The 17064-nt window shown below is 36.2% G+C and overlaps 1 protein-coding gene across 3 annotated transcripts in view; it reads left to right on the forward strand.

Moving 5' to 3' along the window:
- alk (ALK receptor tyrosine kinase) overlaps positions 1-17064 on the forward strand; it is a 419464-nt gene that overhangs the window by 223313 nt on the left and 179087 nt on the right. For all 3 annotated transcript variants that reach the window (XM_039665984.2, XM_089120560.1, XM_089120559.1), the window contains one exon: positions 13257-13458. In XM_039665984.2, coding sequence (XP_039521918.2) covers positions 13257-13458 — 202 coding nt within the window. The remainder of the gene's footprint in view (positions 1-13256; positions 13459-17064) is intronic.

The raw sequence follows: 17064 nt of genomic DNA on the forward strand, positions 1-17064 counted from the left end.
TAGTGAGCTGAACTGTATGAAGTTCAGTGAACTTCTGAACTGTATGAATGGCATTCGGGGATCGACTTATCAAGACTATTTTCTAAAATGGCTCCTGTCTGAATACGCAAAGTGAACTGTGAAAGGGTTTTAGAGCCTAAAGACAGATCTCAGAGAAGAAAAATATAAGAAAAGAACTAGTTAGACAACTAGGGACAGTTGTCTGTCATGTCATACGGTGTGAGAGATCTGCTCTGCACTGCGCAAATGCGTGTCTACCATGTGTTTTGGGGATCCATGTGTGTTTTGCTTTCAGTATCTCACAGGCTTTAAAAAAAAAGAGTTTCCCCTTTTTTGAAAGACCAGCAGCCGCCACTGCTTACAGCGATAGTGATATGAGCTCTGTGTCATCTGATCTAAAGGTTTTTGATCTTGTCTCTTGTCGTTTCAGTTTCATGCATTGATATACTTGCATAGATGCCTCATTAGTGTCTGTTTCTATATGCTGTTATGTGCTTATGAGCTGCTATAGCCAGTCAAATATGGTCCGTGAGCATTCAAGTAAAGTCGATTGTGCATGCATTATTTACATGTATGAATGTCTAAATATTAGCAGCATTTAATTTATCATTAATGTAATAATTCTGCTTCTGGATAGTACATATTGAGTTATGCATTAACCAACACAATATCACTTCTGAAAAGTTATTCCATTTAGCCTGGTATTTACTGTATAGCTCAGTGGCTTTTACAGTTGTAGGCTGTGAAGTGCTGTACATTTTTCAATGAATTCATTGATTTGTTAGTGAGAGTGATGAACAGCGTCATGTTAACCTTTCCAAGATGGCGGATGCGTTGATGTGTCTGGAGTGTTCGTATGCATTTCTATGGTTTTATGGACGTCACCATCTTTGATCTTTGGTCACTATCGCTATAGCTACTGCCCCTACAAAAAACAACAAAAAAAACAACAAGTTTTAGTAGGTAAACCATGGTAACTACAAATGAACCATGGTTGAGCTACACTATTGTAGTAAAACTGTTCATACAAATGATAATCAACCAACAAAATAAACATGGTTACTACACTTTTACCATAATAAAACCATGGTTAATTTTCGTAAGGATTGTATTGGAATACGTGCTTGACTTTTGTTGCACGTTCATACAGGCCTTTTCAAGATGCTAATGTAAGTTTATATGTGAACAAGATATTTTGAGACTCCTACCTATAAGTTAATATGGTTGTCAATCCAAAAAACTGACTGTGTGAAAGTAGCCATAGACTTTTTACATTATTTTCTAAAATAAATAAAGAAAGACCACATTCATTAACCCATCATACCATTTGGCCTCTCTCAATATATTCCTTATAGCTAATTTCTACCTCAGCATTCTATAACACATGCAAACCATATACAATGTTTCTGCTCTTCCAAGCTTAAAACCATAATCTCATTAGGGAGCATCCTCCCACACGTCACCATGCCATGCAAATGTCATTATTTTCATGACTATTTATGATCCATGCGTTTAACATTAAGACCTTGCAACAAATCACTCATATTGTCATTTTCGCCCACAGCCGAATCACAGCGGCGGACATGTTCTGGCGGTAAACAACATTAGCTAGTGTCAAATTAGCAAAGGTTCATAATGTTTTGTAAGCTCCAGCACCACCACATCGTATTACTAGTATTCCTTCAAAACCCTGGACGGAGTATTTGTAACATAATCCTTATTAGGCAAAGCAGAACAGAGAAGTTGGGTGATTTTTGACACAAATAGAGTTATTACTTGCTTTTAATGTAGCTTAATCAGGTAATAACACCACTCAGGAGGGGTGCAGCTCTCCCGTCGGACTTCTTTTGTAGCTCTGTGGTTCTGTAGTTGGATAAATGGGACTTTCAGATCTGTCACTGTTGGAAAACTGGCGGAGGGCAAAAGGTGTTTGTGCTGGAGGGCTTCTAATGAATTCCTTTTGGTCTCGTCTACAAAGTCAGCCAGTGATTTGTTTATATAATTTTACTGCCATCAGGTCTCTTTCTGTCTGTTTATCAAAGCTGTTTCAGGTCAGGACTACCTGTCACCAGCGCTTTCATGTTCTTTATTACTCCGACTGTGACCATTACACTCGTCTTTGACAACCTGCCAAAAACGCACCTAAGCACACGCTCATTCAGTCAACTCATTGATATATATTTTTATATTTGTGTACGCGTTCCGGTTTTAAAAAGTCCATTTCATTCTGCAATGGAGCTTGGATAATTCTCTCTTGCATGACTCTGTAATAAGTTAATTCTGCCTTTGTTTCTCATTGAACCCTTATAAATCACGCTGTCCAGCAACCGGAAAGACAAAAGACGCCTGGGCTAAGGAGCAGAACATTAAACACAATATTTGACTAAAGCAAATTTTTCATCCACAGTCACTCGGTTAAAGAAAGGTCTTTATTCTCAATTTCTCATTGCCGATCAATGTGGAGCAGAACTTTCTCTCCTCTCTGAAATCCTCATCATCGTATAATGTCGCAGAAATCTAACCAAGGAGGCATATTACCTATTGATTTTATTTCTCATCTAAGAAGGGTGCATGACTGGGGGGAAAGGACACACACACACACACACCTACATCTAAAATTTGAACGAGAAACCATATAAACTAAAGGTAATGGACACACTCCATTGCGTTTTTTTATTAGCCAATTATCAGGGGATCACATGGTGAGACTAAATCTTTCTTTCCCAAAAACCTAAAGCACTGCTGTCACTTTACTCGGCCACCCTTTAATTAAATCTGCCTTTAAAAATGGCTGTGTTCACTCAGCCTGTTCTCATGTAAATGCGTCTCTATAGCAAACATTGTGTTTTATCGTGCAATTTATACGCGACAATGAGTTTTTACGTGCATATGATACGCAGTTTCCGCGTGCATTTGATACACACGCACCCCACACCACTACTAAACCCACCCTAACCAACCCATGCGTATCCTATGCACGGAAAAACTCATTTTCACGTATAAATTGCACGTTGAACTGTGTGCCATAGAGTCGTTCCCTATGAATACTATGGTCACAAAAGACCGTCCCATCCCTGTTTCCAACTCATAGCTGCTTTACAGACGTATTGAGGATATGTAATAATTATTTTTTATTTATTTTTCCATGACAAATCAATAAAAAAAATTGTCCTGTGTGTTTTCTTGACCTTTTCCTTTGGGCTCTTTTAATATTCTGACGTTCTTTGTGACCTTTGAATGATGAATGATTTGATATTATCAAAAGTATTGCTTTGTTTGTCAGAATAAATTATTTGAAATTAGTTTTAACAAGGCAATTACACTAACTCTTTCCCCACCATTGACAATTTTCCGTCATTTCTGACACTACGCTTTTCAACCCTCTGCAACATTTTCCTGCAATCCACGCAAAGCACCCTCAAATGCAAGCAAGAGCAAGGTCAGTTGATACTATAATAATATATGAGTAAAACTGATTTGTTCAATGCTCCAATATTTGCGTTTGCGCTCTGGGGAACGTGAACTTGCGTAGTACTTGAGTCCGGTCTTGGTTAAAACCGCTGGTATTCGGATTAGGACTTGTCTCGGCCACTGGTCTTGCCAAATATGGCTTTTGGTCTCGACCGAGTCTGTCTTTCAATTATATTGAAGGAAAAGTGAAACACTGGCCACCTAATAACCAATCACACTAGATTATTCTCGCACGTCACACCCTGGGTCTGCATGGCCATTCATTTTGCATTCGTAAACTTTACGTCATAAAGTTCTAAGTTTGATTACATATGGTGGTGGTAGCTAGCTGTGTGGGTGTCATGTTTGCGTTAAAGGATTAGTTCACTTTTGAAAAAACTTTTGCTGATAATTTACTCACCCCCATGTCATCCAAGATGTCCATGTCTTTCTTTCCTCAGTCGAAAAGAAATTTAGGTTTTTGATGAAAACATTCCAGGATTTTTCTCCATATAATGGACTTCAATGGGAACCGGATGGTTCAAGGTCCAAAATTCAGTTAATAACTGTTTCAGATGCAGCTTCAAATGTCTTTAAACGATATCAGACGATGAATAAAGGTCTTATCATGCGAAACGATCGGTTATTTAAAAGCTTATTCCAAAAATGTAACTTTTCTAAGGACAAATGCTAGCCTTGCTCTATTCTGTGAGGCGCTTTTGTAACGTCACGTAATACGTAATTACGTTCAAAAGGTTACGGGCGACGTAGCCGGAAGTACAGAATCAAAATCGTCCGACATCGTTGTTTTACCTTTTAATTCCTTTTTTGTAAACGGCGTTTGAGTTAGTTTTCACGTTCAACCTATGCGTTCAACTTGAAAACATTCTGACTCTGTACTTCTGGCTACGTCGCCCGTGACCTTTTTTGAACGTAATTACGTACTACGTGACGTTGCAAACGCGCCTCACAGAATGGAGAAAGGCTAGTATTTGTCCTTAGAAAAGTTACATTTTTGGAATAAGCTTTGAAATAACCGATCGTTTCGCATGATGAGACCCTTATTCATCGTCTGGTGTCGTTTAAAGACATTTGAAGCTGCATCTGAAACTGTTATTAACTGTCTTTTGAACCTTGAACCATCCGGTTCCCATTGAAGTCCATTATATGGAGAAAAATCCTGGAATGTTTTCATCAAAAACCTAAATTTCTTTTCGACTGAGGAAAGAAAGACATGGACATCTTGGATGACATGGGGGTGAGTAAATTATCAGCAAAAGTTTTTTTCAAAAGTGAACTAATCCTTTAAAGGTGGTTCATTTGGGTAACGTTGAAGTTATGACATTGGTTATGATTTCTTCAGTTTTAAATTGACAATAGAAAATGTGTTTAGGACGAACAGAAATATTATCCAGGATGCCTACAGAACGAAAAACATTTGTGTGTGTGTGTGTTCATTTACTTTTTTTTCCCTTTTTTTTTGTGTGTGTGTATGTTATGTCTAAAGTGCATTAAAAGAGGGAGTACAGTGCGAGAGTGTCTTAAATTGGTCCAGAGATGCTGTCCCGTTGAAACCACTTCTCGCCTGTCTTGCCTGCCTTGGTGTTTGTGAGGTTTTTCCATATATACTTATTCCTTTTTTTTGTACATTTATTACTAGCCTATTAGGGTAACGTTAACTTAGAAAATGCCAAAATTAACCGACCAAGTGCTTACTACAACAGAGGGTGTCTTCTCATGCTGTTACTGTAGTTACTATCTTTCTAACTGGGTGTTGTGACGCAAATATAATTTTTTTTTTCCTGTCCTGGACTCGGTCTTGACTCGGACTCTAACCGTTTTGGACTCTGCCTTGTCTTGGACTCGAACCTCTTTCGACTCGGTCTTGACTTGGACTCGAATGGTCCTGGTCTTAGACTTGTCTTGGACTCAACAAAGGTGGTCTTGACTACAGCCCTAGAACAAGCAGTTTACAGCGCCAAGCAACCAATCAGTCAATCAGCTGTTGATTTCTTAAATGCAATGGCCAATCAGAGTTGTTTAAATTAGTCAGAATCCACTCAAATACAGTTTTACAATAAAGTAACTCGAAATGCCACACTACAGCCGTGTAATCAATTGAATAAGACTTACATCGACCTAAGATTTTTGCAGTAATTATCAGATTAAATTTGATGATTATTTAATTAGATAAACTCTGAATACTGTTTTATAGACACTTTATTTATTTTTGTAGGTAACTGTGACTTGGTAACTGTGTGACTGTTTGCCAACACACACTCCAAGAAACTAGAATAGCAAATTGAAGGCAATTAACAAATAAGACTTTAATTGTGTTGAACTTTTGATCTGGTTTCAAAAGTAATTTGAATTGAGTTCAGAGGGCTGCGAATTTCTGTTGCGATGAATCTTTGAAGCTGTTTTGTTCACTGTTTTGTTGCCAGATGCCTGGTAATTTAGTTTATGTGTGTTTATTTTGAGGGAGACTGAGATCATAAAATAAATAAATAAAACCGATTCTTATTGATCAGCAGCGTTGCCGTGGATTCTGGGTAATCCTGCTGTGAAACATCACATCATTGACAACAGTTCTGGACACCGTCAATCTTTTCTCAATGGGATGTGATCTGCGTTCAAATGGGCTTCAAGACAGCGTTGTTATGGACAGGATGCAGATGTTATAATAATAAAAAAAAATCCAAGGAATAATTGCATTTATGTAGATTGGTATCAGACTGATGATTTTTCTCCCCCTTCTTTGGTGAATGGTTTTCCACAATCATATAATGTTAGCACAAACAGCTAATTGAATTTGAGACTTTGATGTAGGAAAGACTGAAATGCGTCAAGCGGCAATATCCCTCAACAATAGCTGTCTTCTGATTTTTCTAAATTATTATGTCTTTGATGGCATCCTAGAGATCTGAACATAAAAGCAATACAGTAAATTCAAAAATATATGTGTTTCCCTCCTCATAAGGAAACATAATGACCAACGCCCCAAAAAACACTGCTTTTTTGGTGCTGTTCACTTATTACATTATCATTGTATGAGTAATAGTATTTAATATGTAATCAAGTGAAATAAATACTTTAGAAGAAAGGCACTTTTTCAATGGTAATATATATTTTATTTAAAATGAAAAGTGTACGTTTGCATGTACGGTGTATTGTTACAATGAATGTCAAATGAACAATATTTACTCTTTATATAAATATAATATATATATTTATATATAATATACCAGTGATTCTTGAGATCAGGGACAAAACATAAAAACCAGATAAAACACAGTTTGTGGGTACAAAATGTACTAAACATAACACATACTCTTAACCAGAAGACTAAAAAGGATAATGAAAGCACAACTAAATATTATTTCATGTTGTTTTATAAATGTTTTACAAATGTTTTTAATTCTAAATAATATGATATGTGACCAGTGTCTGTAAAAATCCTTGTCCAGAAGCAGGTGTCATTAAATTATAGCTTAAAAACAATTAAAAATAATTTTAAATTAAATGTTATATTTACTATGTGTAAGTAGTTAGTTATATATATATTTCTGTAGATCTGAAAGAAACAATACATGACAGTGTGTGGTCTTGACATATTTCAACATATAGGATTTTTGGAGCTGGCCAGTGTATCATCTATGCATGCACTGTTTTGTTTTTCTCAGTGTGGCCTTTTTTGTGGTGTCATAGAGCTGAGTGCAGATCAAAGTTCCTGGTGTCAGTTGAGGACATGTGGAAACAAAGAAAAAAAGTGAAAAACAAACAGGTGCTCATGTTGCAGAGGGAGAGAGAGACTGACAGACACACAGAGAGAGAGCTGTGTAGTCTTATTAGCCTAATGAGCGACGCCAGATGCGTTGCCTTTCACCAGTCATGTTGATTTACTGCTTGGCTGATAAGATCTTTAGAAACCCATGTCATTTGATCTTGCATTGATTTATTTGCTAGCTACATCATGTTTATTTTTGCTGACTGCAGTCTTAAGTCCTGCCAATTGCTGACCATTACATTTACATTGCCTACTTTGTGTAAGTGTCAGAATGTTTTTTTTTTTCTTTATTTTAGTTCAAAGGATTGGTTGGTTGGCATGGGCAGTGCCCCGCTGTCGGTTTATTCTGTGACTGCATCATAATGGGGAAATACGCAACATTTCTCCACTGAAAGACTTCCAAAAGATGTATGCATTGCGAGCTACACAAGTATTTTATTACATGTTTAAAGAAGACAGATTTGTTTGGAAGGTTCTAAATATGCATTTGAAAGTGAAGGTGAATTATTCCGATAAATACACCATTAGACAACTATTGCAGTTTTCAGGATTGTTCCAGTTATAAAACTAACTGATATTGCCAGGTTTGAATGAATGAATGAAAAAAAGCATCATTTGGCATAATTTAATACCCTGTAAAATATTGCATCCTGCAAAAAAAAAAAAAAAAAAAACAAACAAAAAAAAAAACAATAAGCAAATGTCAGCAGTTTATTGCATTTGAAAGTTTTGAAAAATACAAGATGTTACATCTTACATCTTGTAAAAAGCGGCATAATACGTCACCTTTAAATTGGTGTTTTTCTTCACTTAATGAATCATATGTCACGTGGATGCTGTCTTCTGCGGAACAGTTATTTTGATGTGCAAGGCACATTTAAAGAAATAAAAAAATATTGAAAAGCAAATGCATTATACATTCCCTCTATACCCAGATTTGTTCACAGAACTGCGGTGTGTGTGCGAGCCAAGCCATCAAGTCCCAAAGAAAGTCCCTGTGGAAATAAAGAACTTCATTAAGCAGTTTCTTTAAAATATCCATGTATATTTAGCTAATGACCACAGAATTTTTTTCATATAAGCATTTAATTATCACACAATACATACCACATTTTGCAAGTTCCCAGATCCTTTCCAAGCAATATATTAAGAGTCACACCATAATTGAAAAATGAAAGAAGCCCTGGAAACTTAAACACTATAACGATTTAGACTTATATCTTCAATCATCTCCCTAGTTCTGCGGTCCCTCGTTCCACTGAACTGAAACATTTAAAACTGAGAAATTCCCAGAATTCACCACAAAACCCATTGAATATGGGCTTATTGCTTTATTGAATATTTGCTCAATATTTTCTCAAGTCTCTCAAGTAGTTAGAAGATGATTGCAAGTGTAAATATATGATGACCAAGCCTTTTGTAAGTGATTATCTTTCATCCCTAATGGGAAACACACAGCTGCACATCATGCTACATGATAACTATGACTAAAAAAAATCAACAATAATATTGGTATAACGATTCACTTGTTTCCTTCCTATCTTCTAGATAGATGTATTATTCTGGCTGGCAAGTTTAAGACATGACTTGAAAATGTTAAGTAAGACAATTAAGGTTTGGACTTTCAGACAATTGCCAAAATACATTTTCAAGTAAGACATGTGAAATCAGAAGTTAGGCAGTGAGCAGCAAGACTTGTGTTTGGTTTTGTAATGCTTTCGCCAAGATGCAAAAGTGGTATTCAAAAGTTGAGGAATCCGTAGTCAAATTACGCACTCAGTTGATTTTGTAAGTGTGGAGAAGTTAGCACAAACCCTGCTGCGATCACATTTAAACTTGATGCGTTTCATTGAATTTTAACACAGTTTAAAAAAATAAATCAGTTTAATAATACACTTTCAAGAGAAGTCAAAACCTCAAGTACCCTGCAGTCAGTTACAGAAACATGCGGTCTATTATTATATACTTTTTCTAAAGGGCACAGCATGTTTAAGATAAAGATTTCAACAAACTGGGGATTGTGAAAGCCATTCATCCTTAATCTTGAATTCTTTCAAACATTAAAAAATTGTTATTTTTTAACCAGATTTATGAAAAAAGAAAGTTAAAGTTATAAAAAAAAGAAACTGTTTTATACATATGATAAATACTAATTTTAAGAGAAGGTTAACCAAAAATTCCCTGCTTTTTATTAGTATACTCTATTGTTAATTAGTATTATTCATGATGCACACTTGGCATGCACTGAATTTTACATATTTAGAGCAATATTTTAAGTTCAGAGTTAAATGAGATGCCTATAACAATTCATGGGCTGTTGAACAAACCAAACGCCAAACATATGATGCTTTAACAACTCCTTGCTGGATTCAGAGAACTCTGTGAATAATGAAAATGCTACATTCCGGGACAATTTCCCTCCATCTTTTCACTGATGCTGTTTTCATTCCTTTATTTTTTTCAAAAGAAGGTTTCCTTTGTCTTTTTTTTCGTGCTCTGGCCCTGTGGAAAATGTCCTGATTGAGAGAGCTGAATGAGGCTGTTGAGAGGGAGGACTCTAAATCAAAGCCCACAGACAGAGCTTTGATTTTTCTTCTCTCTTTCATTATTTATTTCGTTTTCCTCTGGTGTGTTGTCATTTTCCTCCCCTCACTCATCTATTTTGGCTCTACATGGGCTCCGCGTCTGCAGCCTGGGCCACCAATTTATGAATTTCACTTTCACACATACTCATAAGATCCACATTCCCGTAGACTCTCTGAGAAGTGTACAGAGACGTATGAAAAGAAAACAGGCTACTTATTTAAAAATGTATGTCTTGAAAGAAAAAGTCTGGCTATTTCAGTTTAGAAAAACATTATTAATATATACATTATTGCCAAAAACTTGCTAGACCACCCAGAATTCTAGATCTGACGAAAAATAACCGTATATTTTAATCCTTTCAGCAACTCAAGCAAGGCAGTTTTCTAATGCAAATTAACTTTGCCAAATCAGCTTTCTTGGAACTTATTGAACAACAAATCATCTCATTATAATAAAAGGCTATTTAATTGTCACCCTGGCTGTGCTTCAAAATATTGTACTGAAATTAAAATAAATTATCACAACTTCTGCAAAATTGTGAGTTTGTGCTGATCCAGGTGAAATATGATTAAGGGCTAATGTTAGTAACAATCAATCTATCCTGTGTTTTAAGCTCAATAAAACTATAGTCAATAGATCCTAACTGAAATCGCCATGGTTACTAAACAGATGAGATGTGATTTCTGCATATTTCTGACATACAAGAATAGCTAAACAGCATAGAACAAAATCAAACCTAAAATTTTGTGGATTGTGCACGTTTCGCGCCATCATCCAGACCCTCAAATAAGCTCCTTTGATTGGCCAGAATTCTCTGATCTCTGAACACTCCACATTTCCGATACATGGTGAAAAAGTGACAGTGTGTGGTACTTGTTATTTGTTAGAGAAAAAAAAAACACAGTTTAAGACTCATACCAGCAGATTTTGCAAGCGGGAATTGTGAATGTACTATGAACATATACAAGAAAAGGAATGAATTTGTGACAAAATATTCCACAAGTGTCCGTTAAATTTACATATTAATTAGCAAATTATGTGTTTTGCACCATATTCACTGCAGCAACTGTAGCAACAATTTGAGTGTATGAGTTTCTTAATGTGTAATAGAATAGTCAAGTCAAGCATATTTATATAGTGTTTTTCACAATATAGATTGCATCAAAGCAGCTTCACAGTATCAATCAAAACATATTCATTTCTTAGTGGAAAAACATCCACGTTTGGTAGAGCTAATCGATTGGTTAATTAATTTGAATATCCCCAACTGTGCAAGCCAAAGGCAACAGTGGCAACGAACCGAAAAACTCCATCAAGTGACCTAATAGGATTTGTGCACCTGCAGTGAAGAATTTCTGAAGGTGTAACTGTGTGTTTGTGGGAGAGATAAAAGAGTATTTTAAGTTTGCAACATTTCAAATTCACTTTTTCTCCATGACTTCAAATTGACATACACATGTGTGGCTATACAAACTCCACAGTCACAGGTGCTCAGTGGTTTTGCTCCAAAAGTACCTTCATAGTTGTTGTCTTTCTGAATGCAAGAAGACTGTAACAAGCAGCACAGAAATGAACTGCCTGCAGGTGTTACCAAGATGACCGCTGACTGCTGTAAAATGCTCTTTGGTAGCGCTCACTGAAAAGAAAAATCAAGACAAGATTTCTTTAATCTCAACTGTTTCTCCCAAGAGAGCAAAGAGCCTTATTCTGACATCTCTATTATCTTAGATGTTTCACCTGAAAAAATATCTCAAGAAATCTCAACAATGTCATAAACTGTAGGTTTTTTTTTTTTAAACTAAAATCTAAGTCTAAAATTAGATTTCTTAATATGAACTCAAACATTGGATTGCATTTGCTTTTGATTTTTTTACACTCTCCATGTGTTTTGTCCGTCGGTTCCAATGAGTGAGTTTATTTCATCCATTAGATTGAAAGATCTGAAATGCCCATACATTTACCCACCTGTAGAACCTCCCCTTGAAGAAATCAGGACAGAAGTGACTGAAAGTGGACAAAAGGGATGAATTAAAATACCAGGGGCCTCATGTATAAAACTTTGCGTAGATTTCATCCTTAAAGCGTGCGTACGCACATAAGGCAGAATTTGCGTACGCACAAAAGTTTTCAGATTTATAAAACCATTCGTACGCCAGAACCTGCGCAGAATTCACTTTATAAATCCCAGTCAGTGGGAGATTGTGCGCACGTGCGTCTCCTCCCCGAAATAACCATGTATGGAGATTACAACGCCTAGTTTAAATATGCATATCCTAATCTGCATATCATTTGCATATGATTATTCATCCACGTGATACCAAGTTTAACGGTACAAGACGTTAGGAAAATATAAAATCCGGATGTGCCGTCACATTATTACAAACATTTTTTTTAGTAGCCTATATCCTTGCCTTGTTTTTGAATGAATAAATCAAATAGTGTTAAATACATTTCAGAGAAAGTTTTTCTCAATCTTTTCCACTGGCCAAATAGTATTTTTAATTGATTTATATTTTAATGGAAAGAGATAGACATGGTTGTGCATGAAACAGTTTTCTCAGAAAATCTCTAGTTAAAACATTAAAACACAGCATGCCAGAAGAAAAGTGTTCAAAAGCAATGCATCCACAACAAATAGGTCTATTTCTATTTATTGAATATATATATATATATATATATATATATATATATATATATATAACTTCTCAGTAATGATTGCATGTAGTTTAAGAGTTTGAGTAATGTAATGAGAACGGCATATTTAATCTAAATGTTTATATCAGAAGTAAAACATATAGTTTAAACCATTTTCTTATTTATTTTTAAACTGTTATTGTGAATATGGACTGTGATTATGATTTGGACTCATAATGAAGATTTACGTTTTTACTCCATCTGCCGTTGGATTATAGGCTATATGTGCGTCAGTTTCACCAAACGGCCCAACGCGCGTGCTGGCGCGGTCATTTAAGAAGGGATGGATGTTTGCTTCAAGTGATAAGTTTGTGAAATTATAATTGTATTATCTTTCTGTAGATGTATAATTTTCTTTAGATTCTCTGTCTAATAGTAAGCAAAAAGACATTTGACTCCAGCTCACCATCGGTGTCGCCAAAACCTATAATCTTCTAAAAGAGTGCGTACGCACGGTCAAGAGCATCCTTACGGTGCGCACTTATTTACGCCAAGTTTATTTTTTATAAATCCCGATGTGCGCGTGGAAAAATGCGTACGCATATTTCTATGCCCATTTTGTGCGTACGCAACGTTTATACATGAGGCCCCTGGTGTTAACAGGATTGTGTCTCCCTGGTCTACCTGTGATCCGATGGATCAAAACACATCTTTAATACCGGGTGTAAACAGGGCCAATGAAAATTAAAAGAAAGATTTCTCTTCATAAATAAATGTTTCCCTGTGTTTGTTTCTCCAGGGCGGTTTCTCCCAGTGAATGGCTCGGCTCTGACGGGACCATGGGTTCTGAGCCCTTGGCTACGTTCCACCCACCGGCCCTGTGGTCTGGATATCACCGTGTTTTTGCACCCGAGGCAGAGTGGACGTTACACCGTCTGGCTCATCGAGAGGGACAAGTCACCACTCGCTCTCCTCACCACTGAGCACCCTCATGTCATCGGGTGAGTTTGCTAACCTTCAAATCTTGAAGAGCTCTCAAAGAGTTACGCAACTCATGGACCTTGTGAACACTGCACTGCTGAGACCTTTTTAAAATGAGATTTCAGTTTTGCACAGATTAAAGATTAACGATTTAATATTGACAGTGTTATAATTAGGATTAGAGGCAACAATGTGCCTTTTTCCTAGAGTTTTTTTTTTCCCCAGATAAGTCCCTTAATGCACATTAAATCATTTTTTTTGTGTAAATATTCTATTGTGTTGATAATATTACGTAGCATCATTTTTTGTTGTTATTGTTGTTAACTATATTTTATTTAATAAAATGACTTGCATTAGAATCTTCTGCCTTCAAAATCTACCTGAGAGAATACGTCAGTGAATCGAAATTGCTTTATTTAATTGGATTTATTTGCATGCTGATTTCTGATTGGTCTTTTCTTGTTGCTTATTTGTAGCTGCCTTTACGTTGGAAAGCAGTGTTCACTGTTCACATTTCATTTCTTCCCTATAATCTGAATCAGATTATATTCTTAGTAAAACATGAAGTTCAACAAGAAAATACTTAGGGCGAAAGTTAATTTATCAAACATCAATGTATTGGTTTGTGACGTGGCTTTCACATAGCTTTCTGCCTTTTAAGTGTACACTCTTAGAAGAAAAGGTTCTATATAGAACCTTAAAAGGTTCTATCAGCGCTACATATTTGGAACCACCAAAAGGTTCTATTCAGGACTAGGGTTGGGTATCGAGAATCGAGTATCGATTGGAACCGAGACTAACTTTTCGTTTTTCCCGGAATCGTTCAAAAGTTAAAATTTCGATTCCTAGTTTCGATATTCGCAGTCCGCCGAGCGGAAGAAGAAACCACTGAACAACACCAACGAAGAAGCGTCTACCGGAAGTGTTGGCATAACCACGCGAGTCGAACATGAGTAACTTACGTCGGCGATCCAAAGTGTGGCTTCACTTTTCTAAAAATAACGAAATCAACAAAAGGAGTATTTTTACAGAAGGAGTATTTCCTTCAGAAAGGCCGTTGGTTAGCAAGGTTAGCTAAACTTTTTTGACCCTGCCTCTTAAAAGAATCGGAATCGAGAATCGTTAGAAACCGGAATCGAAACAAGGAATCGGAATCAGAATCGTTCAAATTCAAACGATACCCAACCCTATTCAGGACCCTATGCTTCATATAATGAATTTTTTGAATGAAGCCTTTTTTTCTAAGAGTGTATTAAGTAAATAGGTCAGTGTTGATTTCATGACACTATTTTTCCACAAGCTCTGGTATGGGAAAGCAATCTCACATTTCATGCATTTATTCATTTAATAGACAATTGTATCCAAAGTGATATACTTTAGATCCCAGGGAACATACAAACATTGATTTGATAAAATCAAAGCACTGTACATCTAGTTGGCTTTTTATTTATTTTTTTTTTTTTTGTATTCAAGTACAAATGTATCATCAAAATCATCATTTCTTGATCTTCTATACAAAAGTGGCCAAACATAATAATTTCTTTGATTAGCAACACCTCCAGTCCCTCTGCTGAGCCGTACAGCCTTTAGATTTGACATTGTGTCCTTGAGATTCTCTTCTTGTCCACAGCAACTTCCTATTTGTGGGATTTGCCTCTGCAGAGTAACTGTGTATTACAAGACTGGGCGGAATATGAATGCGTTCAGCCATGCGTGGCATGTTTAGATATGGAAAAGTGCTCCGACTCATTATAGAGTTCCTCTTGAGGTCATTATTTTTGATCAGCCAACCAACCCACATATTTATGCAATTTTTCCCTCGCCTGAGGTCAACTCTTGTCCAGTGGCCACTGGATGATGTAAATTCCAAGCCAAAAATGACCAGGCGGCTTTTTATTGTGTCTCATACATCTCAAAAATAATGTTATTCTTACAGAGACACTGAATTTTATGTAGTTTCCACTTTTGTAAAGTCTACTACTTTTGAGCAAGTATGCAGCACATGATGTATAGGTTGAGGGAACCGTTTGTGTCTGACTAATATAACGATTTCACATCCACATTTTTTGTCATTACATACAAAAATATACACATACAATGGTTTCAATACACATCCCTATAGCAGGCTGCGCTGTTATTCAAAACTATGCAAATATAATATAAAAAAAAGAACATGTCAAACTGATATTGACCTGAAATGCAATCAACAAAAAAATGATCTAGCGTGTGGGTGTTTGCAGAGAAACATAATATCTTGGCAATTCGTAACCATTTTACATTTTGCTAAATTGGTGACTATAATGAATTCACACAATCTCACTTGTGTGTTTTTGTTCAATCTGCTTACCCCCAGTGACGGTTATATTTAGCAGTGGGCCTTCATGCGTACTTGTTATAAATGTATACAAAATCGCCACCTCGTGAAACTGTTTCATTTTCCCATGAGTTCGGGTTGGAAAAGCTCCTGATTGAAGACCATTTCAATATTTCTGAACATAAGCTTATCATTGGCCTAAATGTCTTGAATGGCATTTCAACTCCAAAAAAGTAGTTCAAAAAATCCTGCTCTCCTTCCAGCTGCTATTTAACACCAGAGCGGCTGTTCTCATGGGCCTGTGCTCATTTTAATAACATCTGACTATTTCTCGCAGAACAGAGGAATTAGGCCTGTCTTTTGATGGTCTGAGTCCCTTCGTTTATGTCTTGAACTATATAAAACAAATGTGAAAAACTAGGTTGAGGAGTACTGGTAAGGCCATGTGTGTAGCTAACTTATATGTAGTGTCTCTTTGTGGAATGCTTATTGGTGAGTCACGAAACTGAGAAAGGAAAAGTATGTCAGACGACAAAATTAAATATATATGGAAATGAAAACATTCAAATACCCCAAAGGCTCTTTTCGCCTGAGGGATTACGTGCGCTAGAAAAAGCAGCACACCTCAGCGCCTAAGACAAGACGAAGAAAAATGAATGTTGTGCCACAAGATTAGCTTTATGTTCATTAGCCATTCCCGTAGCTAGAAGACAAACGCCCCAGTAGTTTGAGGAGTTACTGAAACAGAAAGAGGATCTGTCAAAGATCACAACTGTGGAAAAAAGCATGAAAGCTTGGAGTAAAAAAAAGGAAATTGCTACTTTTTATCTCACAATTCTGACTTTTTTCCCTCACATTGTCAATTTGCATCTCGCAATTCAGACATTTTTGCTCAGAATTGAACGGTATAAACAGTATCAAGTAATTATTTGAGGAAAAAAAGTCAGAATTGTGAAATAAAAAGTTGCAATTTTCCATTTATTTTTAATTTTTCATTAGTTTCCATACCCTTCAGTATTTGCTACAAGTCCAATTGCCATTTTTTTGTGTGCAAAAAAGCTAAATACAGGTACTGTAGGAACACACACAACCACAGGACTTTCCTAAACACCTATTTGTATGCACTGGACAATTGTAATGATCCACGAGGTAATGGCATCCACCAACAACACATTGAGTTGGAAGACATTTTATCTAAAATGCATGTTGAATTTTGCATAATGTGGCTATTTTCCGTAGTAGTTCAATATTTTTTTTTTACACAGAATATATTTCGAACATAAATTCAGAAACATAACTATCCATTTTATAA

The sequence above is a fragment of the Pimephales promelas genome, chromosome 15, assembly GCF_988280905.1.
Source record: "Pimephales promelas chromosome 15, fPimPro1.hap1.1, whole genome shotgun sequence".
Classification (NCBI taxonomy): Eukaryota; Metazoa; Chordata; class Actinopteri; order Cypriniformes; family Leuciscidae; genus Pimephales; species Pimephales promelas.